Below are 24,980 nucleotides of genomic sequence, written 5' to 3'. Positions count from 1 at the left end.
TGAAGCGAGGTGGCTCATGAGTGGTGACATGGCATAGCAGTTTTTAGAAGGAGTGGACAGAGAGGAGGCACTGAAGGCAACAGCATTGGTCAAGCTACAAAAGTTGGGGGGGGAAAGAAGGCAGAAAAAGCTGCAGTTTAAACAAAAAGTCCATGGAGTCCGTGAAGATGCAGAATGTTTGATAAAAAGTAATGCAAATTAAAAGATGCAGTGCAAATGCAATCGAAATAAAGAAGCAAAACCTATGCAGAATAGGCACAAGATGGTAACAAAGTCAGCGGAGCTATGTCTCGTTGTGATGTGAGACCTGTTCATTCATGATGCCCGACAACTCAGTGAGCATGTCCCGGTAGTGAGCCCTCATCTCCTCCTGGTACTCCAGCTGGTCCTCCTTGATGAGGCGCTCATTCACGTCCAAAGCCTGACCGCAGGCTTCTGCAAACTGCCTGCAGAAAACAAATCAAGGAGTAGCTTCTCAAATGCATCTCACTTGGCTTATCAGCAAATGATAACGTAAATGAGCATGGATGGTAGCATGTTATTCAATTGTAAAACTGTCTAATTTTAGCATTTTATCGATATTGTGACTATAATACCTAACTTTAGATAATAAAAATTAGACATACTAATACTAGAATGTTTGTTAAAGTTCGCATTTCATAATAGGTTGTGATTTTGTGACTTGCTTGTTATGATTAGTAATTCCAGATCCCATGTAGTCGATTAAGACCAAAGTTTTAGATTTCAAAATTCAGAACTTTTCTAGAGTCAAGTTCTGTCTACATTAACACCAAATACTTTACTTTAGTGTTGCTACTGACAGCAACATGCTAATGCTAGTATGATTGCTGATCCTAGCATTTTCTGTTTCTGTTTAGGGAAGGAAAAAACAGGAAAGTCCTACCTGAAAATCTCTTTTAGGAGTTTGACCTGGTTGTCGGGATATTTCTTTGCATTCTTCTCCTCCAAAAATGCTCTGGCATAAGCCATAGGTCCTGCATTCACCTAGGAAGGACCAATCAGCAGCTGTAAAACCAAATATTTAATGTGGCGTATTTGTATCTTTTTTTTTTTTCTGGAGGAGTACTTACTTTGACGCTAACACTGCCTTGAAGTTTTAGCTGGAGCCGGATCATGTCCACCTCTCCCATGTTGCAGAGCTGGTTGAGCTCAGAAACTTTACGCGACATCTCATCAATGGCAACTTCGATCGGATTCATCTCTGTGCTTTGCTGCTCCACCACCTGGATGCGCTTCTTTAGATAGGGAAAGCTGGAACTTGCTGCAAAAATGTAAAAGTGCCACGCCAACATTAACCAAATTTGCCAAAAGACTCGAGTATTTTCTGTAACTTCTCATTTGCACAACTACAAAAGATGTTTGGAGAGAAAAAATGAAACAAGATGTAATAGAAGAACAAAAAAGTATCTTAGGTTTAACAAACTTAGAAGTTTTACTAAGACTTCAGGAATAGAAGCTTTTCATCCAATGCTCACTATTGGAATTAAAGATTGCTGAGCATAAAGCAGCCAGCAATAAAAACAGAAAATAGGCAAATGGATAAACAAATACTAACTGGTCAGTATGGTGCGTCTCTTGCATTGCTCCTCCACATCTCCGTGTTTCTTTCCTGACAGGGTGAAGGGTGTCTCGAACACAAAGCGGTTGATGTTGTGGTGTCTCTCAAAATCTGTTCTTTTGTCTTGTTGCTCTTTCTCATCAAAGTAGGGCACTACATATGTCACCTGAATGTAGGCGTACTTGGATTCCAGGTCTTTAGGATTTACCTGTATTGAATGAAAATTAGGCACAAAATGTGAAACTTTAGAGAAAAAAAAAACATGGCTCCTACTTGTTGGCAAAACTAATAAAGATAAAAATTAATACAACATTGACATTTTTTATTGCAGTTGCATGATGTGGGAATGTTTTGAACCAATTTTTTATCTGAGATAAATTTTCAGGACCCTACTCTCAGTACTTGATACAACTGTCTTTAGTAATAGGACTCCACCTAGCCTCCATCCCCTGGACTGACTCTGAGCTGACAGTCATTTTTTTGGACTGTGGGAGGAAGCCGGAGTACCCAGAGAGAAGTCATGCATGCACAGGGAGAACATGCAAACTCCATGCAGAAAAACCCTGGACTGGGAATCGAACCCAGGACCTTCTTGCTGCGAGGTAACAGTGCTACCAACTGCAGCCCCCCTGGTAAACTATTCCAGTGTTAATTTGTTCATGTTATCCTACTTAAAGATCAAATAACAACCCCCTCTAAAGCTTACCAACATATGACATATTCTGTCATATTTTATAAAAATTTTTCTGATATTTTAGAGTTTACGATGCCATGTACTCTTCGAATCAGGACCTTTGTAAAAGAAACATGCCCACAGTATCCTCCAACATGCTCAACATTAGGCATGAGGTTCTTTTTTACATATTAATTATTTGCTTCATGCCAACCACAGATGGAGGGTTTGTTACCAGGAAAGTCAAGTCAGGAAAGTTAGCTTCATTTGACCAAATCACGCTGTTCCAGGTGTGTTCAGCATAGCTCTATGGAATATGAAATAATTATTTGCTGACTTTCTCTCACATTGATATTTGAGCTTTTGTCATCCTTTCTCTCGTGTCGTCATGCTCACTGTGTGTGGTGGCAAGATAAATGTGGTTTCTCATCAAACCTTTGTTATCTCAATATGACTGTAGATATGGGCAACTTCGGGAAAGACACACAGAATTATGCGAGGGCATTTTACAAATCTTTACCAACTGTGCAAATACTTGTTGAGGTTGCTAATTTTTTTTTTTAGATCACATCCACATGTAATAAAACCAAGTAGATAAACTGTTGTTTCAATGGAAAAATTCTACCGTTACCTTGTTAGAGTCCTGGATCATCTTCACATTGTCAGGTCCAAACTTGTCAGAGTAGAGTTTGAGTAATCTCTGGGAGATTTCAGACAAACCCGTCAGCTTTGGCTCTTTATAGATAAACTCTTTGCTCTCCTCCTCCTCAAAGAAGCCCTAAAATCACACATATAGATAACTAATTAGTAAAACATAGATAAACCATAATGCTTTCTTCATTCACATTTCTTGAGTCAACGATGCTGCAAATAAACACACATGATTGTATTAAAGCACTTCACTCTGCCCTATCAGCATGTTTGTTAAGTTTTGGATGGAAGAGTAGGAAGATCATTTTCAAAGCAACATTGGGATCAGATGTCAAAGGTGAGTAAGTTTTGCTGAATGTGTCGAATGTGGGTGCATGACATCAACCTGTCTTAAGTTTTAGGGGAAAAAATGACTTCATTGTCAGGCGTTACGGGGAGTAAGGTGGACCACAACAAGAGTCACACAACCTTTCAAAGGGTCAGAGCAGCAGATGTTATTATTGGTAAAAGGACAACAGAGGTAAGATTGATTAGCACCAGGGGAAATGAAAACTTAAGGGCACTCGAGACTTACCGCAATCTTGAATTAAAAATACGATAAACAGGAAAGAAAAGAGCAAACAGAGAGATTAAGGATTCTGACTACAGAGAAAATTTTAGCTATCTAATTTTGTCTGAACAGACTGTATTTAGAGCTCAGAATTGATTCCAAATCAAAGCAAAGTGTAACACTTGCATGTTACCTAAATCACAGTAATTGTAGCTGTGGAGTTAAGTCTCTGCTTCGGAAGTTGGGTGCCCATTAGCATCTCATGAAACCATAACCACACTTTCCCAGCCAGCACTGAGTTTTTATAGTCGATTCTGTTTATATTAGCATGGTCAGGAGTGTGTGCCTTAATTTACATTAATTGTCACTCACTTGTCCATAAAAAGCCACACGGTAATAACGTCCAAAGAGCCGTTTTTCTGAGTTCACGACCTCCGTCACCTTCAGATATGAGCGATGAATGTCGTAGTACAGCTCCGACAGTCTCTGCGGAAAACAGGGAATAGCACACAAACTTAGACAGATATGGCGGTTATTTATATGGCACCAATTCACAACAAATATCATTTTAAGGAACTTTGAAATTACAAAGCTTTTCTAATGCATATTCAAAATGTAACACAATCTGATTCATTTCTATCCAACGATGCAGTCCGATTATTGCTACATTTTGTACGAATACAGCGAAACTCTCAAAATCAGAAAACAGATTTTGACTTTGACGTTAACTTCAACGTTACCTTGAAGTCTCTCCTCTTCTCAAAAACAGCAATCACAGGTTTGTTTATGTCTGCAATAAGCTCATATCGCTCAGATTTCCACAGGTAGTCCACACACAGCTCCAGCTGCTCCACCAAAGTGTCCTAAAAGCATAATCCAATATATTATTTTTTAAATACTAAACTACTATTATTCATAAATGATCATCTTTTTTTTTGTAAAGGAGAACACTGACCTCAGTGTATGGCGTATCTTGTGTACCTGTATCTTCCTTCATAGCACCTTCCTCCTTAACATTGGGGCTAATGCACATAAATGCTGCCCAGCCCATGGAGAATGATGCTAGAGTAACAGACAGGTAAAACTGACATTAGGGCAAGCAATTCAGAATATATGCAGTACAGACCTTCAGATTTTCCACTTAGGTTTTGTGCTAATGGTATTGAAGTCAGTTCCATTGCAAAGGTTTTCAAAGTCCTTGAACATTTTCCACATTTTCTCTTGACAAGAACCACAAACCTCAATGTATTTTCTAGGGTTTTATGAAAATCCCAAATAAAACTAGTTGAAATTTGTGGTTATAAAAAAGGACAAAATGTGAAGCACGTGCATAAAACCTAATGTATAATCAGGCTTCCGTTTTTGCTGCCTTACACAAAATGAACATCATTCGGTGTAAATTGTGAATTATAATATATTTTGGTGATATATCCTATCAAACAAAACTGGTGTGCACAACACAGGGCAGGCATTGACTGCCATTTTATTCCCTCAAACAAGCTATCTGACATCAAAGCTAAAATGTTCATTCGTAATCTGGACAAAAATGATACAACCTACAGGAGAGAAGATGTTGAAAAGAACACCTGATAAGTCAACTCTTCTTTCAATATCAACACATTAGAACAGATTATGTGAACTCCCAGTCCCTCCACCCAGCAGGCCCCCAGGCGCACACACTCACTGTCTTGATCTCGGGAGGAAGTTAGTAAGGAGCTACAGTTAAAGACAGGGCTTTCTTCAGGGGACACACAGGACATTCCGGCTTTGTCGGCTCTCCAGTAGCCTGTTTGGTAGGAGGGAAGGAGGACCAGCAGGTTTATAAAAATATGCGTCCACTTGCTTTGATCTTCTACGCTCGAGGACAAGACTCACAAAGCGACTAAGCAACAGTAGCTATGGGCTCGGTTAGTGAAGCGCATGCAAATGGATGCCAGGCACATTCGGCTAAAGATGCAGGCTTCACATGAGGGTGCACAGACAAAAGGAGCGAGTGAAGACAAAGAAACATATGAGAATATGTCGAGATCAGCCTAGAGCTCTACAAGAAATCAAAAGACTGTTATCCGGAGCTAAATATCTTCACTATAACTGTGCAGTAAAGTAAATCAGCCTTAATTCATTAGCCATCTGCACTAAGCCACTGTGAACATATTCCACTATTTTCAACAATTTTAGAAAGAAATTATGTCTGAAAGTTTTGTTGATTGTGTTAAATGTGAACAACAGTTTGCAGATTAAGAAATATATATATAGCTGTATATTTTTATTATACATCTATATTTTAATACAAGTTCTGCTAATAGACTAGCAGAACTTATCATGTAAGTAGAGATGAACAGAAATAGATGCTCAGTAAGCAGAGATTTTTGGGCAAAACGTTACACAGGCAGACCATGCTGCAAAAGAAAGCTTGTTAAATTTAAGTGGCCAGGACTTACCTCTCCTCTTCAGCGATTCAGCAATCAGGGCTGAGATGTGGATGTAGCACATGGCAGCCTAAGAAAAAAACATTAACAAGTGCAGTTTTCAGGTACAATCGTACAGCAGAAGGTGATACATGCAGCAAAACGTTCCAAAGAATAAATAAAATAGATAAAAAAAACAATGTAACAAATGAGTGAAACAGAAAAATCATGTAAACGGTCCCTAGCTTTTTAGCTAACCCCTCTGCATAAAAGCCTTGTGAGAAGGAGCAGAACAGCTGTTTCATGGTATTAACATAAAATTAAAAAACCCACATAGCATGATACAAATTCTTTAAAACAAGTTTTTCTACTGCTGCAAAAACAATAAGCCACATTAACCATTACAGTTACATTATTTATGTTATATAGACTATTAATCTAATGTTTTTTGATTTATGAATTTGGACAGTTTCTAAAAATCTCCTTTAGCTAAAATCAAAGAACAGAAATATTATGTATGGAAGTTTCAGAGGTCTCAAACCGTAACTTTAAAAACCTTAGCATATACTATTTTTGGTCTCAGGCATAACCAAGACTTTATAAATGTAGTCTCAAAATGGTACATTGTTATAGTACATGTCAAACAGGAAAAACTATTGTGGCAATTTCACCATTGGTTAGTTAGTTAAGTGGAACTCAATCGTAACACTAATGTATAACACTTAAAATTTATTAAATCTAGGTTGATATGTTACTCCACTTCAAAGCTACTGAAGACTGAAGTTAGGTATTGACAGATGCCTTTCCCTAAATGACTTAGATCCATATTGGTAAAAACAATAAAAATTCTAATCGAGACATCCCAAATAGAAAGTGTTTCAAAAGTCACTTGGGTGAGATCAGTCAAAGAAAATTTGAGATGTCTGACCTCAGACAAGTCCCCGTTGCGGACGTGAACCTTGGCCATGCTCTCCAGCCAGGTGCGTCGGAGCTCAGGCGTGCTGGCGTAGGAGTTAGCCAAACTATACTGCAGGTCCACCAACATTTCTGGGTCTTTTTCATGCTCCTTCATTTGGGCCGTAGCCATCAGGACCGTCCTGATCCGTTTGGTCAGATCCTTCACCTCAGCAGGGAATGGTGTGTTCTGAAGGAATTAGAAGAACATTCCTTATTTTAAAATGTTGATGATTCTCAAAAACCATATGACCATAACACAACTCTTAAACTTGCATTACCTTGAGCGGCACATCTCCATTGGCAAAGTTGTTAATGATGGCCAAGGACTGTTGAAACCTCGAGCCTCCAATTCCAGCATCTGCGATCAGCTGGCTCACTGCTTTGATAACCTACAGCGGAGACAGAGGCTCAGCGTGGCTCCGGAAGATCCCTTGTACTTCCATTACCGTAAATCAAGGGGGTGGGGGCATCACTGACCTGCAAATGTGAGCGGACGATTGATTTGCCTTTTGTAAACTCAAAGTTTTGCCTCATGAAGAAATAGAGCAAGGCAGCTGCCTCCGTCTGAGTGGAGCTGGATCGATGGTTACAGCATTTTAGGATCTCATGGCACAGACAGCCACACAGGTCTGCCTTACCCTGGAAGAATGCGCTGGGAAACTGCAGAACGAAAGGACCGTCAGACCCAACATCACATGAGAGAAGCTAGGGGAAGTCTTCGAATGCATTTTTTGGTAATTAAATGGGGCTTGCTGGACCTTTTGCACAAAGAGCCTGAGGGCAGCAAAGACGTGCCGCAGGGTCGCAGTTGATTGGTTGATCTGAAAGAAGAGCAAGTAGGTGTCCAGCACCTTCTTCATCAAAGTGTTCTGCCCTTCATCCTGCAGCAACTGCTTCTATATGAAGTAAGAGGAATAAAGGAGAAACTGTGTGTTATTGTGGTAGCTACATTTAATAATAGGAATCAATATCATTGAAACTTAAGGAAGTTATTTTAGATATTTTAATTTTGTCGGGAATTAAATCAAATACGACAAAAAATGTTTGAAATAACAGCAACAAATTATGGATTTGTGGGAAAAAAAAAAGAGAGTGCAACTCTGGAAGATGGAAGAAAAATAAACCCAATTAATAATGAGCAAAAAATAATAAAATTTTCAAAATTAAATATACATAGTCATCATTTTGCAGCATGCATTCATCTTATAAGTTAAAAATATCAACAATAATCCCACTTGACTGTTTTGGAGCCGCATTGCTTTGTTTCCATTTTTGACCTCCATCTCATCTCATTCCTGGTGGAGGTCTCACAGAGTATTCATTGCTGGGTTTCAGACACGTGACCCGGTTGACCCGCGAAATTCAGATGGCGGTCCGGAAGTGGATTTCTCCGGTTCAAAACAAAGCAAAATGGAACACAAGGAGTACGCTAATGCCCTAAATAGGCTGAAACAGATGAGGCACCTCTAGAAAATATGCGTATATTTAGGATATGATCCATATTATCTCGGTAAAAAAGACTTCTCTTATAATCTTGAGGATTTACCAGATGTCGAGACGATCAACATAACTAACTATTCTGGTGATACAGAGTTCATATTATACGAAGAGCCAGAAGAAAGTTTTCAAAAGCCTGGAGAATACAATTATTTAGTTTCAGGTTGGGTCAACCATTTAGGATCAAAAGTAGCATTAAATGGCTGTCGACTTGTTTCTGCCGGGTGAGTAGTGAGTTGTGCTATTTTAAGTAATTAGTCTATGATAACAATGCTATTGCTAACAACAAACTAACCCATGTTATCTCTATGAGCTTGGATCTCCTGGTAAATAATTTATTTGGCTTCTCTAAACCCAAATTTATGCTGTAGTTGTATGTTAATGTTGAGTGGCTGTAGGACAATGGATTCAGGTTCAGTGTAGGTCAACCATTCACAGGGATCTACAGGATCCCCCATGTTTGTGTCTGGCCACATCTGGTTCGTGGCCAGACACAAACCATATGGGGGAATAGTCACAACTCACTGTTACTGTATGGCTGGGTAGGTTATATTTGATTTATTTAGCTTTTTTTTTTCATGTTTATTTTTTTAGCATGAAAAAATGAAAAGTCAGCATGAAAGTCCCACTGCATAAACATTTTCTGTCGGTGACTGCTAACGACATTAGCTCTCTGGGGACTGTCAAGCTAGGGCATAAAAATAATATATCTTATCTTACATATGAATGCTTGTCCTTCTGAGTAACTGTCCAATAAAATATCTGTAAATATGATTAAATGATGCCATCGTTACCTGTAAGAAAGTGGGCACTGCAAGTCTGGCATTGTTAGTTTCTGCTCCTCCTGTTTTTAGCTGTAGATGGTTGATCCACATTTCTCCTCTTTTTTCGGTAATTTTTTAAAAAATTAACTCCCTTCATAACACAAAAATAATGTTTATCTTTCTCCCTACAGGACACAGACTTTAGGCATTTTGATGCTGGATCAACAGAAGTAAATGGGCTGCATTTACTTCCTGCCCTCCATCTGCATTGGGTGACGTCGGAGCTGCATCTGAAACCCAGCTTTTGTTGTTAAATGTATGGAGATACAGCAGTGGAAAATTAAGCATATTTCTTCTATTTTGCTTGTTTTTCACATTTCAGTATTTTACATGATCAAACAAATTTCAATATAAAACCAAAATAAACCGAGTAAATCCAAAAAAGTGTTTACAAAAATAAGTTTTCAAGTGATCAGTATATTTATTAAAAGAATAAATTCATTCTGGAAGAATCAAAATATTGCACCCCATTGCTGAATCATGAATAATCTGTATATAACCACTTTTCTTTGGCTTTATTTCTCTAGTCAACGTCTGAATAATAATAATAATAATAAAAAGAAGGGTTTTGCAGTAACCTAGACAGAGCCCAGTCTTTAATCCGATTGAGGTGCTAAAGCATGAGTTTAAACAAGCTGTTCATGCTCAAATACCCTTCAGTGGGACTGAATAAAGAAAAATTTCAATGAAATCTGGGCCAACATTCCATAACTGTGCCAGTTATTGCTTGATAGCAATATTTTCTACTGAGGGGGGAGAGAGGGAAGGGCACAACCAGGTTGGTTTGTGATATAATTGCCCATAACAAGCAAAATCATCCTTTAAAAACTGCTTCATGTCATAACTTCTGCTCAAATGCTGATTATTATTTGAACATTATTTTTTGTTTCCTGGCTGGAGCGATAATTGACATCGTTTCTGATTAGTCCACTATTGTCTTGTTTTCAATATTTTAGCTGTGAATTGTGGCTCTGTATTAATATATATTATTTAGCTCATCTTCCAAGGTGGAAGAAAAATAATTTATATCAAGTATGTTTCAAGATAATTGTATTCCTTTTTCGTACAGTCCTCTAATTCTTAAACTTTGACTTCTTCCTTGGTTTAATTTTATCTTTAATTTGTTTTATCCTTTCTGTTCTATATTGGCTTGATCTAACATTGCACCAACAGCTAATGAAGTATGTAAAAACAAAACAGCTACACGACACATAACCTTTCAAGCACAAAAGTGCAGAAAGTGCAAAACAGTTTTTTCTTGCCACCAGGTGGCAGTAAAAGATCAGGTAATATGCTGCTGAATCCATAATTTACACCACAATCCCTCCCGGATTCAAGCCTTTATTTACACTAAATGGTTTAAGCGTTTGCTACCACAATTCAACTTTTTTTTTCTGTTTTGTACAAAACGTCATCTGATTTTACATAAGAAACAAAGACAACTGATAAATATACAGGCAATATGTTGTAGCTTTGGCTGTGCAGCATGATGCAGACCTTATGATGGTGAACAAAGAGCTCTAGTACATCCAGCACGGTGAGAGCCACTTCTGTGGACAAGTTGGCCTCAATGTCTGTGGGACTCAGCGTGTCACCGTCCTGGATGCTCCCATCTACAAACAGAATCGAGCGCGGGATGTAATTTCAATCCACCAAAAGCAGGATTATAATCCTCTGTCTGTGTTTTACCTGTTTCCATCATCTGCAGCAGCTTTGGGTTCATGAGAGCATTCTTGCCCCTGATGATGGGCATGGTCTGGGAGCGAGCATGTCGGTGGCCTTCCCCTCCAGAGGCCATCCTGGGGATGACAGCACCAGGCATGTTTTAGAAATTAAACAACTGTAGCTATAGGAATTAACCTATAGCGAATAAGAAACTTTTATGCAACATATTAAATACTAACAACACATAGTCAATAGCTATGAGGAGGGGCATGCTCAAAACACAGCTACAATATGTGGCATGGGAACACAGTGATATAAAAAAAATGAATATACATAAAGCAAAAAAAATTATTTTAAAAAATGTATCTACTTGTAAATTTCATCTATAGTTGCATTTTCTATGGTTTCTTGTTATTAAAGCCAACCAAACATCATTAAGACCAAGAGCACTTTGAGTAACCAAAGACTCAGCATCTTCGTCTTAGCTCATCGTCATCATCATAATCATCATCATGGCTGAGGTGGAGGATGATTACCATTGTGGGAAGAGGCTCGAGGGTTGAGAGGACTGGGAGGGGTTGCTAGAGCCCTTCAGGGTGCCATTGGCCTGGGTTGCCTGGGCCAGCTTTACTGCCGCTGCTAGCTTCCTGTTCACAAGCCAACCACATCACAGCTAACGTTAGTTACTGTAGTTAAAGCAATCATTGTTTTTTATGTCCATCATTTATCAGTCAGTGATCCTAACTGTGAGTGGCAAGCTAACAGGTGTCGTTGCTTGCTTATTTAATCAATTAAAGCCCTTTATGTAAACGCGATGCACATCAGAGAGCTTTTGGCTCTTTTGTGGCCTTACATAGGTATAGCAGCTGGCTCACAATGTGTGTTTTCTTTTTCCCCAGCAAAGCAAAATGAAACGCAAAAAAGCATTCAAGATCTGCAAAATTGACCTTGGTAGGATGAGAGAGCAGCTGGAGTTGGAAAAAGAAATTCAGCTCGTACAGAGTGGAAGGTCAGCCAGATGGAAAATCAATTGTTTTAGTTTGCCATTAGTATAAACCTACAGAACTGAAGTGATGAACAAAAGGTTAGAGTTTGCATTAATGTAATACAAATATCAGCGTCAGAATTAATACGTATGGATTTGATCATGCTGAATGCCAGCAATCAGATACCTGACCTCAGCGTAGGTTTGTCTAGGTAAACACTTGCTGCCTTTGTAAAACAACAAAAAAAAAGGATATGGAAATGTTGCAGATGGATTCACAGAACAGAGGATTCCATGCACCATCGGTGAGAAAACAAAATACATAACTATACATCAACACAGGAAAAGCAATCAAGTAAACACAGATAAGTGCTCGATTGATGCAATACATCATACACGTGCACCAACATGGATGGTCACCATGCACAAACCTGGGGGGAGACATGCAATATGATGCAGCTTACAGTACAATGTTTAACAGTGACATACTTTATTAATGTGTCAGATAGTGTAGATAGCCATTCTTCTTTTAGGGTCGTGATAATGCAGATTGGGAGTTAGCCAAACTGTTTAGGAAAGCGTAACTTGGCAAACAATTCTTTTCCAAAATATGAACATTAGGGGGATATGGGAGGTAGTTTTCAGTGTCAATATGGTGTGTAAAACAAAGTCTGGGTACGCATAAGGGTAAGATATGGACAAAGCTATTTTAAAGGAAACTGCACTTTCTATGACTTTTCGGGTCACGTCTGAAGTACATTCAAGTTGAGAGAAAGACTGCAGCAGATAACAGTTGGAACTGGTTTCCTGTTCCAACATCTGTCTGCTATAGAATATGTTGAATTTGGAAATGTTGGCGACCATTTGGAAATCTCAGAGCTAAGGATCAACACTCTGGAGTATAAATGGAAACTGCTGTTTTAGTAACGCTGGCCTCAACAGAAGGTATACGTCTTTTTGTCTTTCTTTAAAGGACCAGTAAAACGCTGTTTTAAAGTGATTGTTTCTGCATGAGTCATAATGTTACATCCACTTTGAAACTAAAGAATGAATCACTTCTTATATGAAGCTTAACTTAAGAAGAAAAATCCATATGTAGGTCAAAGCTTTACAAAAATAGGAGGTTTAGAAACTGGCTACAAAATTCTTGTTGCATCTCTTATAACTGCTGGATTTTGCACTATGTGAGTATTATGAAAGGATTTTAATGTCAAACCTGGACACAGTTCCCCCTCTGGATGACTTAATACAATGTGCCAAGACTTGAAGCCTATATTGTTGTCTGGCTTGCAGGTTGGCTACACACTGCTCATGTACTTCACCCCTCCTGACCTACAACCGGTGCCCACACTGACTCAGCCAGGCGCTTAGAAAGGCAGACACTGATACATACACAGGCGTACGGTGGTGAATCCTCCGATGGCCTGGCATTACAGACGAATGTTAAGCAGCTAGCTTAGCCACGACCGAGAGCCTCCCAGCTATTCATATTCAGTTAATGCCTCCGCATACAGAAAGTCAGTGTGTTCATTCAGTCTTTTTTTTTTTTTGTAGGGCTTACACATCTGAGTCCTACTGCTGAAAGGAAAAAGACGGTTAATTTAATTAGCTGCAAGGAACCAAAAGATGGAAGGGTCTTGCAGTGCCAGTGGCTCTGCTCCAACAAGAGCAGACAGTCACATCTCAACCCCCATCCTGAGCTTTCCAACTCCTACAGCGCAAAATCCAGCAGTGATTCTTTCCTCGCAGCACGATCCAGGAGTTTCACCTCCCCCCTTCTTTCCGTCTTATTCCCTCCTTATCCATCTTCTTCTCGTGAAGCTCATCCACGAGCATGCACACGCATGCAAAGCACATATTAGGATTTCTGCCCGACCGTGCCCGATTAATTTATTTGTGTGTGCTCCAACACGTCTGAATGCGGCTGCATTTATGCATGTGTGCAACCATGATTATATGAATTATGTATCAGGTGGTCTAGGGTGTGGAAACTCTCAGCTGCAGCAGGTAATAGGTTTTTTTTCTTTTTTTCTTCGCCATATCAGTAGCTTTGTGAAGAAAGCATGTGAACAACATCAATTGAGAAGAAAGCAAAGAGAGACATGGACATACCTGGCTATGTGGCGTTTCCCCAGAAACCTGAAGTGCTGAAGACAAAGCCTGAGGGGGAAAAAAAACAACAACACCCATTTGGAAATGTCTTGTGTTTCAAAGGTTAAAGGGGGAAAAGAAAGTATCTCAGATAAAATTGAACTCGAATAGATGCTGACACAAACAGGAAGCATAGAAAGTTAATTTAATGCACTCCTCTGTGGATTGGGATCTTGGACTAAAATCACAAACTGTTTTTCTTCTCTTGCTTTGTCATTATTTTCATCTGTTCCCTTCTGGCCATGTTCCCTTTTCTTCTCATTTGCCTTTCCCCACCCTTGGCTGTCTCAGATTTTTTTTCGAATTGCCCGCAGGCTACTTCTATAATCAGCCGAATTCGACCTGTGGTACCGCTCTTTCAACAAAGAAAAAACAAAAAGAAATTAAAAGCTCTTACTCCAGGATGTTAAAGAAGTCAGAGATCTCCTGGTGTATGGCCCGGTGCCAGTATGATACCAGCACATCTGGAAACAGTGAAAAAAAAATGGATCAAGTCAAACATTTCTGATTAGCTGAGTACTGTTTGTAAAACCAATGTTATAACTCAGTTATTCATGCAGCTCAGGAAACAATGCTCACAAAGCTTTTTGGGAAAAGGAGAAAATATCCTTACACCAAATAAATATTACATGTCATATTGTTTCTCCAATGTTACATTCCGAAACAAAAGAAAAACAGCCAAATGTTGTGGAAGTATGCAACTTCAACAGATTTGAGATGATACATCCGTCATTGTGACACGCATGACTCCATGTCCAGTAACAAAAATGTTCAGAGATCTGGCAACATCTTGATTTTTTTTTCTACGTTCATTCAACCAGCATTATTCTGCTGAAAAAAGGCCACAGTTGTCAGAGAATGACAATCATAAAAGGCAGTCCCAGGTCTGCAACAAAAATTACATAGGTGGTATGTGTGTGTGTAAGAGTAACTTTCACTTTGATGACACTTTGACTGAGGAGCATTTTGTTGCCAGAGACTCCACAGGTACACAAAGTACAGCACAGGTAGTCAGGTCTTCCATGTACTGTGACAGAAAACATAATTTATCAGACCAGGACACCTTTTTCCATTGATCTCTAATCCAGTTCTGGTAATCACATATCCAGACCATGACTGGTCTGTGGCAATGCATGTCCATAGATAGCTGAATGCAATGTAGTGTGTGTTCTGCATGCTTCAAAGAGTTTTGGTCGGCCAAAACTCTGTTTCCAGTTCAACACTCTTCCTTCCTTGGACCACCTTTGGTAGTGATGCTCTCTCAGGTCTTTAAGCAATCACAACTGGTTTCTTGTTAAATTTGCTCAAATCCTTATGCTTGCCTTTTTTTTCCTCCTTGAAATCCATCAATCAGGGTAAACAATGTTTATTTACCCAATATATTCCACCCACAAACAGATGTCAGGATGTAGAGATAATAGGCATATCTACTTCACCTGTCAGTGGTTATAATGTGATGCTTGATCTGTGTTTATCCCATGACTTGGGATATGCAACAAACCAATGCCAAAAAAAGCAAAAATGGATGGATAAAAATTTGGAAAAAGAAAGGGGCCAAAGTAGGTCTAGTTGAAATGCAAATTTTAAATCTCAAGACTTCCACCACAATTCATCATAGTCATGTACTGAGCTGTCCTGCTCTAGTTATATGATAATAATAATAAAAACACATTTCTTACCTTCAGATATCGTCTTCATGATGTGTAGAAAGCACATGAGGAGACTTCTGGTTTCTGCCTGGTCCAGCTTGTCACAGCGAGAACCATAACCAATTAAAGACTGTGGACGAGCAAACTAAGACAAAGACAATAAAAGGAAAAAAAAAAAAGAAAGTTAGTCAAAAATAATCTGTCAGCTACAGTATGTGATGATGGACCTTTTCATCTCCTCTTCAATTGCTTTTAGGTAACAATGTAGGCATTCAGAAAAGACAGAAATTGTATTTTTAATAATATGCAAGAAATCAATTGCCCAGAGATCTGAATCAGACTATTTTCTGTCTGGTTCTTATTAGGGTCCAGGAGGTCAAATACTTAAAAATCAAAACAAAGAAGTACTGTTCACTAAATGCTTCCAATCCTAGAACACACACCATGATGAGTCTACACTGTGTTCCAAATTATTATGCAAGTGATATTTTCTCAGATTTTCTTAAATGGTCAATGCAAATGATGGTCAGTATAATTTTCAAGTCATGAACTATTACAGTATAAATCAAATTTTACTGAACAAAGCTCCCCATGAGAACAGTATTTTTTTCAAAAATAAAAAACTCAAATTGCACTGTTCCAAATTATTATGCACAGCAGATTTTCTAAACATTTTATGGATTATAAAGAACTGCAAACGGTCATTCTTTGAATGTGCAGCATTAAGTAGTCACATGTACTAACATCAAAAGCTATTTCAATCAAAAACATCTTAACAGACTGAGTTACATGTTAACATAGGACCTTCTTTAATATCACCTGCACAATTCTTACATCCATTGAACTTGTGAGTTTGTGGAAAGTTTCTGCTTGAATTTCTCTGCAGGATGTCAGAAAACCTTCCCAGAGCTGCTGTTTTGATATGAACTGCATTCAGATCTTCTGCTTGAGGAAACTCCAAACGTTCTCAATAGGGTTGAGGTCAGAGGTCAGAGGAGGATGGTGACCACCATAAGTTTCTCCCCTTTCATGCCCATAGCAGCCAATGACACAGTGGTATTCCTTGCAGCATGCGATGGTGCATTGTCATGCATGAAGATGATTTTGCTGCTGAAGGTACGGCTCTTCTTTTTGAACCATGAAAGAAAGTGATCAGTCAGAAAGTCCATATACTTTGCTGAGGTCATTTTCACACCTTCAGGGACTCTGAAGGTTCCGACCAATGATTCTCTCCCCATGACTTCGGCCCAATAAATGACTCCACCACCTCCTTGCTGACGTCACAGCCGTGTTGGGATGTGGTGGCCGTCCACCACCAATCCACTACTGCGTCCATCTGGACCATCCAGGGTTGCACAGCAGTCATCAGTGAACAAGTCTGTTTGAAAATTAATCTATGTATGTCTGGGCCCACTGCGACCGTTTCTGCTTGTGAGCTCTGGTTAGGGGCCCAATAGTAGGTTCATGCACCGCAAGCCTCTGGAGGATCCTCCAGCTTGAGGCTCCAGAGGCTCCAGCAGCTTCAAATAACTGTTTGCTGCGTTGTAAGGGTATTTTATCAGCTGCTTTCTTAATCAGATGAATTTGTCTAACAGAAACCTTCCTCATTATGCTTTTATCTGTACAAACCCATCTTTGTTCTGAATCAGCCACAAATCTCTTCACAGTACGATAACGCTTCAGTTTTCGTTAAATATCTAATGTTTTCATACCTTGTCATACGGCACTACACGATCTGATGATTTTCGTCAGCAGAGATTCTTTCTCTTTCCCATATTGCTTGAAACCTGTGGCCTGCTTAATAATGTGGAACATCCTTCTGAAGTATATTTCCTTTAAATGAGACAAACTAATCAACCCAGCTCTCTGAAATTAATTATAGTGATTCAAAGAGCCCTGACACACAATACCATCTATAAATTTAATAACACAACAAAAAATTTAATCTTTATGACACTTAAATCCAATTTGCATAATAATTTGGAACACGGTGTATAAAAAACAACTTAACATATCCATTATTTCGCTCTTGTTTTAGTTACATAAAAATTAGACAAAAGTTAAGAAAACTACCTTTATCAGATAATCTACAGCATACAGTTCAAAGTACAAAGCAGTGGCGGACCACACAAATACATCTTTTTTTAAATTATTAAAAATGCAAAAACAACTTTCCTGTGACGTTTTCCATTTTTACCTGTTCAACAAAAACTAAATACAATAATAGTTTAACAAAACAAAGTGTTCAGACTTCTGTAGAAAAACACTGTAGGTGCACTGTACAGCAACACGAACAAATATCAGTATTTCTTTTCATAACAGGCTCAAAACTCCTAATTTTTTTCTATATTTCTCTATAAGTAAATAAATATTTTTAACATTTATTCTGGAAGATTGAGGACAGAAAAATGCAAATACAAACATTACTTAAATTATTTTTGCACCATCTGAGGAAAAAAAAAATCAGCTTTTCATAACAAAAAGGAAATGATGAAAGCTCTCTCAAATGTTTCCTGTCTCACCTTCTCACATCCATCCATCTTTTCACTGTTTCTGTCACTGTTGCTAGGGTTGGAGTCCACGCTGATCAGAGAACCTCGGGAGTCAGCCTGGTTACCCGTAGCAACCGCCAAAGATGAAAAAGCTGGTGCAAGGTAGGAGGAGCAGAAAGAGGACGGGAGGGAATCGGTATCATTGTCTCGATTCATATATTTTTTTTACAGAAGATAGGCTCGCAATGCAGACAGGCGCATACTGCACTGGCATACCAGTAATTGAATTGAGCACTTCTTTGGAAAAGGAGGCATCCACAGAGTTTCCGTGGCGAGTCACCCCTCCTGCCACTCCTCCACTGACGCTTACATCATCTCGGGAGCCCTGCAAGGCGGGAAGGCAGAGAAGCAAAGAGAAAAATATCAAATGCATGTCATCCACAGTGATTCTAAACCTAAAATTATCAACATGAATTATTTCTAAATAAGTCTGTTTTGCTAAGTCCAGACCTCGAAGAACTAGAACCTGTTTTTGAAAAGAATGCTGTGTATGACATATAAACCAGAAAGAAAAAGCTAAACAATTATGCTAAACTAAAGGCTTTCCTAACCTTGGGCTGATATCAGTAAAAATCCACATATGTAGAAGATATACAGTATGTCAGGGTTATTGATATTTGACAATAACCTTCAAAGAAGTGGAAGCTGATCGTTCATCATTCATTTGATAGACCTTTTGAAGCAAATGCAGAGAAAATCCCACTTGTACAACGGCAAAGAAAAAAAAATCATCTAGGTAATAAATGCTGCATAGCTGTCCTAGAGAAGAGCTTCTGCTGTCCTTTCTTTTATAAACTAAACTTTTATAAAATAAAAAAAGTGCAAGCTATGTGTGCAGGAACTCAGAAACATCGTCAATCTCTCTGACTTACTTGGTCGCTTGAAGTGAAGTAGATGGGGAAGAGGTCCCTGAGGAAGAATCGAGGCATGTTGTCTAAAATCAGTCCATACAGAGGCAGGTAGAGGGATGCAATTCTCGCCTGCTTCTCCTGGAAGAAAAAAAATCACCCGGCGATAAAGAATCAACACATGAAGATTATTAGAGGAAATCTCCACTTGACAATCAATTTTAGGTTTAGAAGAACAGCCCGTTTTCTCATATTAACCTGACTTGAATGACTAACAAATGTTTAATGTTTTAGGCTTTTTAAAAGAAATAGAAAAAAAACCCCTGAAAATTACTTTCAAATGACAACCTTCCCATTTCCCACATCCTACCCCTTGTGGCACATTGGGTTCTGACTCAGACCTCAGGAGACTCGGTCAGGGTCCAGACTGTTTGTTGTGGTTTGCACTGCTTATCCGAGGGCAGATTATAGACTTAATCTGATCTAGATACTTCCCAGCATTCATTAAGAAATCCTGACCGTTGGTTGCAGCTGCCATGAAGAATCACGTCAGTGTGTGTGTGTGTTCTTCTACGGATGAGTCACAATTGAACGATTTCTGCTGTGTGGTCATGAGTCATTTTTATGCCTTTTGAGTTTTCATCCAAGCAAACGCATCTACCTTGGTGGCATAGCGTGAATCCAAAGAGTGTTTGGCCATCAAAGTCTTTAGCGTGGCCAAGGCTAGATGCCTCAGGTCCTGCTCGTCCTGGAGAGCCAAACCCAGTTCTCGGAGCAGTAGCCCGGTGAGGAAGTGCTTCCTGCAGAACTCTCCAGTCAGGTTGTACTCAGGCACTGCAACTAAATCAAGATAGAAATTAGAAATTAGCTGAGTTGCAAAAAGCTTGTGACGATGTTTGATTAGGCTCAGTTAGTTTGAGAACTTCTTTACAGTATGAAGTCTGCTGCTCACATTATTTAGAGGAAAGCAGAGTTGCCCAAAACTGTATCTAAGTAAGAGCAGCATCACTTCCAAACATTATTAACAAGTAATTCACCAAAGAAATACTTTTGGAAAAGAAACTGAGAAAAGCACTGAGTGACTGTTTCAGTGTTAAATCTGATTTATTTTTTAGAGATTATCAGATAGACAGAAATTTAATGTAAATAAGATCATGTGCAAGTTCTGCTATTAAACATTAGAATAAAAAAAGAATAAAGCAACAGACAACTTTCCACATAAAGAATGTGCATAACATAAACCATTTGAAATAAGCACCTCCAGTACATAACGTGTGTATGTCTGAACAGTGCAACTATTTCTAGTGAAAATATATATTGTGTGCTTTATATCCGCTGAACAAAAAATGATGGGAAGACAAACAGGACAGACAACAGTATAAAATGGACTGAATGGAAATATTTACCATGAGTGCTTTGCGGCTCTGGGGATACATGATCTGACATGGTCAAATAAAACGACAGGAAAATGGCACAAAGAGAAGGACAGATGGACTTAATGTTAATATGCATAAATAAGTGAAAATGAGAACTACTCGGTGAATGGCTTTAACCACATAAACAAGAAGCGGCTGTGAGCTGCAGGGAATCTTACCAGTGATGCGAGCAGAAGGGAGAGGCAGACTGAGAGGAATATAGTGCTCATGGTTGCACACCTCCCTCAGGAACTCAAATTTTAGCTCGCAGAGAACCTGTCAATCGCACAGAAAAATGAGAAAATGTCTTAACTTATAGTAGATACGAGTTATCTCCACGCTTATAATATTTGTGTTTACAAGAGTTTTTGTTACCTTGCTGTCTGTAGCAGTGATCATATTTATGTAGTTGCTTATCAGCTTAAATGTGAAGCCTCTGTCCATCAGTGTAAAACAGCGCTGCAAACACAAAGACAGTCACATCAAAAACTCAATTAGGTCGAAGATAATATGCATCACATTAAGGGAATTTGATATGTAAGGAACAGAGATGCACCAAGGAATCGGCTGGTGACCGGAATCAGACCCTTTTCAGCTTCATTGGCAGTGATTAGTGGCAAGCCAGTCACAAGCTCAAAAATGTGATTTTTCTCTAACAGTAAGGCTACCATTCTAAGCACAACGAGGTCATGCTGAGATCAAGACTCTTAGTGGGGACGCTGTTACTTAGAAAAGATGATCAGCCATGTTTGCTTATACCATGAAACACGCTGGATTCAGAAATGTTGGCAGCCTATGGAAAACCTTAAAGTTAAAATAAGGAGCTAAGTTTTCTAGAAGATTCAGATGGAGACATTAAAATAATAGTAAGACCCGGTTTCACAGTAATTAGTGTGTGCTATGTAGTTCCTCCTTCCTTAAAGAAATAATTATTGACCATTACAACAAAATGGGTAGAGAAAAAATATTTTCAGCTTTGTTCATATAGCTCTTTATACTAAAGTGAAATAGGAACCTGCTTAATCGGTATCCACAGGGTAAAACTTTACAGTGCACTACTAGTGAGGATGATTAAATTATACACCGACTGCAGTGACGTGCGGTGAGGTTCATAGCTAGTGAGGCACTGACTTAATCATAATCAGATATACAAATATTGACCCCCAGCATGTTATTGTTTACATAAGGAAATTTCGCGCATGCGGACAAAGCTGGGGGGCAAAAACACTATCAACATGTCGTCCATAGCCGCGCTGCCGCCGTAGAATAATTTCGTTAATTCAATCAAACTTGGACATGTAGATATTATTAATTTCGTGCTGTGCTCCACAGCAAAGGGAAAACACGTTAAAGTACAACTCAAAACCTCTTCTTTCTCGCTCTCTGTATCAGCACAACTGCGAGCAGACTCGAAACAAAAAAAAAAACCACTCAAATATTTCCCACACAAAAAGCAGAACATTCAGTCTGTTGCAGTAATATGGTTTTAGGCTTAATGTTTATTTTACGATTATTAATAAGTGATTGCTGTGGTACGAGGAGAAAACTATAAATATATCGCTGCATTTGACTTTTCTGTATTGCTAGCTCGCTGTTACTGTCTCTTACTCTGCAGTTGTGGAATCATGAGTCACCCTAGTCTGGGATCATGAGCGCCCCCTGCCATCAGGCAGGAGAACTGCCTGCCTCACCTCATCTGTTTCTGATCGCTTCTCAGCACATGAAACTCGTGACACACACAGTTGGTGGCAAAAAACACTGTACGTTATATACATAAGCTAAATTATGGAAAATAGGTTTATATATTAAGTGTTTTTTAACCATTTTATTGGCGACGTACAGACAGGAGGAACATGCTCCCATAAAATGGCAGCCAGTGTAGTTAGCCAGAGGTTGATCAATCCCAGGCTCAGCTCAGCTCGCTGCTGCCTCACCCGCTTCGCTTCCCAGCATTTGAATGGGAAATTAATTAATTAAAAGCAATTTTGAAGAAAAAAATAATCAAAATCGGCTAAGCTTAATGAAAAATAAATACTTCATAGTACAAACCACAGGGTGAAAATAGCAATATAAATGATTTTATCATTATATATTATTTTTCCATGCTGCCTACCCTGACCGCAAGTCACTGACTGACTGCTCCAAAACCATAAAGCTCTAAAGTATTCAGAGCAGTGCTGTATGCAGCAATTTTCTCCACAGTTTGGGCTCACCTTGACAAAAGATGCCACAGCTGAGTTGGCACTGCGGGTTTCCTCCAACAGATCTTTATACTTCCAAAAAATGTGTTCGGACACCGTCTCCACCAGCGTCTCCACGCGGCTCAGGTAGGACGAGGGGAAACGCTGAGGCCTCGGAAGCTGTGGATACAGCAAATGATCAGATGAACCTGAATATGTAATTATATCTCTGTTGATTAACTAATTAGCAATTTTTTTTATTTCAGTGACAATTTACCTTTAGTTTTTCAGAGTCGACCAAATGATGAGCCATGGACTTGACAATGAGGTCAAAGAAGAACCAGGAGAACTGAAACCATGGAAATGCCAAATATGTAATGTAAGGCTACAGCTTTTCGGAATATTTACAAAATATTTGTGTAAACAACAACCAAGGAACTATTTTTTTTTTAAATTAATACAAATATATCTGGCCTAGTGAGTGGAGACAAACCTTGAGGACATTCCTGACTGCTGCATGCTCATTGCTCTTCAGGTCAAAGGTCATCCCTTTGGCCAGCTCTTCATGAACCGTCCGAAAGCCATGATCTTCTGATTTAAACACATACTGAAAAAATATCAAGATTAAAAACTCAAGTTACAGGTATACTTCCAGAAGGGCAGCAGAGTCTTGCAAAAAAAAAAAACAACTCATGCTGTAGTAATTGAATTTTAGACAATTTAATAAAGAGTATGTTGTTGTTCACAGACATTTGGAATAGGCTGAGATATTAACTAGAAAGCTATGTCATAATGAAACAGTTTAAATACAACATGATCATATTTGACAAAGAATAAATCAAATTTTAAATATTTAAAAGGGCAATTAAATATTGTTTTTATCCATTTTACATAGGAAGGGAATCTAGAAAAAAAGGAAAACCGGTATAATCATTATAACCTCTCACAGACTCACTCAGCAGTTTAAATTGGACACCACTTCATCATGCCAGTCTGTTACTATGGCAACCTCAGTTTCATTAGCTCTATTGGTCATCTCCTCGTCCCTCCCAGCACTCCCTCTCTGCTGTTGCCTCTTCAGACTCTGCAGCTTTCCTGCTCTGTGGCCAACATGAAGTGGGTCTTGAGAGTTTTTTCCATCTCTTTTGTCTAATTTTCTCTCTTATTTTTCACTAAATAAAAAAATAAATTGTTTCGTGTTTCTCGCTGAGAGGGCTGAGTGTGCAGATCTGTGGATCTTTCTCTTCTTTATTTCATCAAGAGCTTTTAAAAGCATTGTGTAATCTTCCTCAAAATGACTAACAACACGGGTACAAAAACAAACTTTCCTAATTTCCCAGAAAGTCACATAACACACACACTCATCTCTTACACTTTACCTTAATGTAAGACTGCAGGTAATGATCCAGGTTTTCTTCATGACACTTGCCAACAATATGAACCAGCACTCTGCAGACACAAAGAAACAACAAAGATGTTATTTTCTTTTAACGAAGGCATATAATAACTTTCCTATCTATAAAATACACAAGAACAAAGGACGATTTGTTTTAATTGTTATTGGTACTGCAAGCTTTTCAGCTATTAACTAAATCAACACCAATGCCTTCAACATGCACAATGGCCCTGCAGCGCCATTGTTTACCTGGTGGTGGCAGTAGTGACCTCATCATTGTCATTCTGAGTCAGAACCTTGAACAGCTGGTTGAAAAGAACAGGCAAAAACCGAACAATCACTGGGATTCTCTCCATGCTGAGGAGGCCCTGGAGATGTATAAGGAGTAAAAAATAAAATAAATAAGCGAGATAATAAAAATAAATTAAAAAGAGGCTTAAAAAAATAAATTCTGATTTGCAGTCGTATTCATTAAAAGTAGGAGTTATAGGCCAATGTGCTTAGTTTCTGTGTCAGTTACAGCTTTTTGAAATAAGAGCAGATTGTGCTGGCTTTCCTCTGACCTTCAGGCAGTTGAGAAAGTTGGAGGTAGGAGGCTGAGAGAGGTCCAGCTCTCTCTTCTGGCACTGCTGGAAGAAACGGTTCAGGTGGGGGTCCTGGCAAACAGAGACGGGTTCATAAAAAGCAGCAGCAAGCAGCTGAAACATTACTTAGCGTGCTCCTTTCTTTTAAAAAGAACGCAAAACCTCAGATATAGTTTCGTAGCACTATGTAAATCACCTTACCTACCTGAGGTCAATTGTTCAACTTCAAAAGCAACAGAAAATGTTTTGTTGTACATTTATTTTGTCCATAAAATAACTTTTATCAGCATGCGCTGATGTGAGATTTTTTTTTAGAAATTAGTTGTACATTTTGCTGATTAAATTAAGTTATCCTAATCTAGGCCCCGTAAAGAGATTCTTCTGCCGATCGCCCAACAGGCTTTAGTTTCAAAACT

At 38.8% G+C, this 24,980-nt stretch overlaps 1 protein-coding gene across 8 annotated transcripts in view; it reads right to left on the bottom strand.

Annotated features, from left to right (window-relative positions):
• Positions 1-24,980, bottom strand: part of dock10 (dedicator of cytokinesis 10) — a 71,984-nt gene that overhangs the window by 850 nt on the left and 46,154 nt on the right. For 3 of the 8 annotated variants that reach the window (XM_032545169.1, XM_032545165.1, XM_032545170.1), the window contains exons 23-55: positions 24,544-24,636; positions 24,230-24,348; positions 23,964-24,033; positions 23,078-23,191; positions 22,862-22,933; positions 22,618-22,764; positions 20,780-20,863; positions 20,584-20,680; positions 20,396-20,428; positions 19,651-19,829; positions 19,014-19,130; positions 18,358-18,466; positions 18,112-18,233; positions 15,620-15,734; positions 14,338-14,404; positions 13,902-13,949; positions 11,341-11,451; positions 10,829-10,938; positions 10,637-10,752; positions 7,577-7,714; positions 7,296-7,478; positions 7,097-7,207; positions 6,790-7,005; positions 5,895-5,952; positions 5,138-5,239; positions 4,409-4,515; positions 4,194-4,316; positions 3,826-3,939; positions 2,884-3,030; positions 1,577-1,787; positions 1,092-1,282; positions 905-1,005; positions 308-446 (exon numbers count right to left, since the gene is read on the bottom strand). In XM_032545169.1, the coding sequence (XP_032401060.1) occupies positions 308-446; positions 905-1,005; positions 1,092-1,282; positions 1,577-1,787; positions 2,884-3,030; positions 3,826-3,939; positions 4,194-4,316; positions 4,409-4,515; positions 5,138-5,239; positions 5,895-5,952; positions 6,790-7,005; positions 7,097-7,207; positions 7,296-7,478; positions 7,577-7,714; positions 10,637-10,752; positions 10,829-10,938; positions 11,341-11,451; positions 13,902-13,949; positions 14,338-14,404; positions 15,620-15,734; positions 18,112-18,233; positions 18,358-18,466; positions 19,014-19,130; positions 19,651-19,829; positions 20,396-20,428; positions 20,584-20,680; positions 20,780-20,863; positions 22,618-22,764; positions 22,862-22,933; positions 23,078-23,191; positions 23,964-24,033; positions 24,230-24,348; positions 24,544-24,636 (3,864 nt within the window). Of the gene's footprint in view, positions 1-307; positions 447-904; positions 1,006-1,091; positions 1,283-1,576; positions 1,788-2,883; positions 3,031-3,072; positions 3,484-3,825; positions 3,940-4,193; positions 4,317-4,408; positions 4,516-5,137; positions 5,240-5,894; positions 5,953-6,789; positions 7,006-7,096; positions 7,208-7,295; positions 7,479-7,576; positions 7,715-10,636; positions 10,753-10,828; positions 10,939-11,340; positions 11,452-13,901; positions 13,950-14,337; positions 14,405-15,619; positions 15,735-18,111; positions 18,234-18,357; positions 18,467-19,013; positions 19,131-19,650; positions 19,830-20,395; positions 20,429-20,583; positions 20,681-20,779; positions 20,864-22,617; positions 22,765-22,861; positions 22,934-23,077; positions 23,192-23,963; positions 24,034-24,229; positions 24,349-24,543; positions 24,637-24,980 lie in introns of those variants that run through there. The other 5 variants (XM_032545167.1, XM_032545171.1, XM_032545172.1 and 2 more) reach the window with 5 other exon arrangements.

This window comes from Xiphophorus hellerii, chromosome 18 (assembly GCF_003331165.1).
Source record: "Xiphophorus hellerii strain 12219 chromosome 18, Xiphophorus_hellerii-4.1, whole genome shotgun sequence".
Taxonomy (NCBI): domain Eukaryota; kingdom Metazoa; phylum Chordata; class Actinopteri; order Cyprinodontiformes; family Poeciliidae; genus Xiphophorus; species Xiphophorus hellerii.
This window is presented reverse-complemented; position numbering and strand designations above follow the sequence as displayed.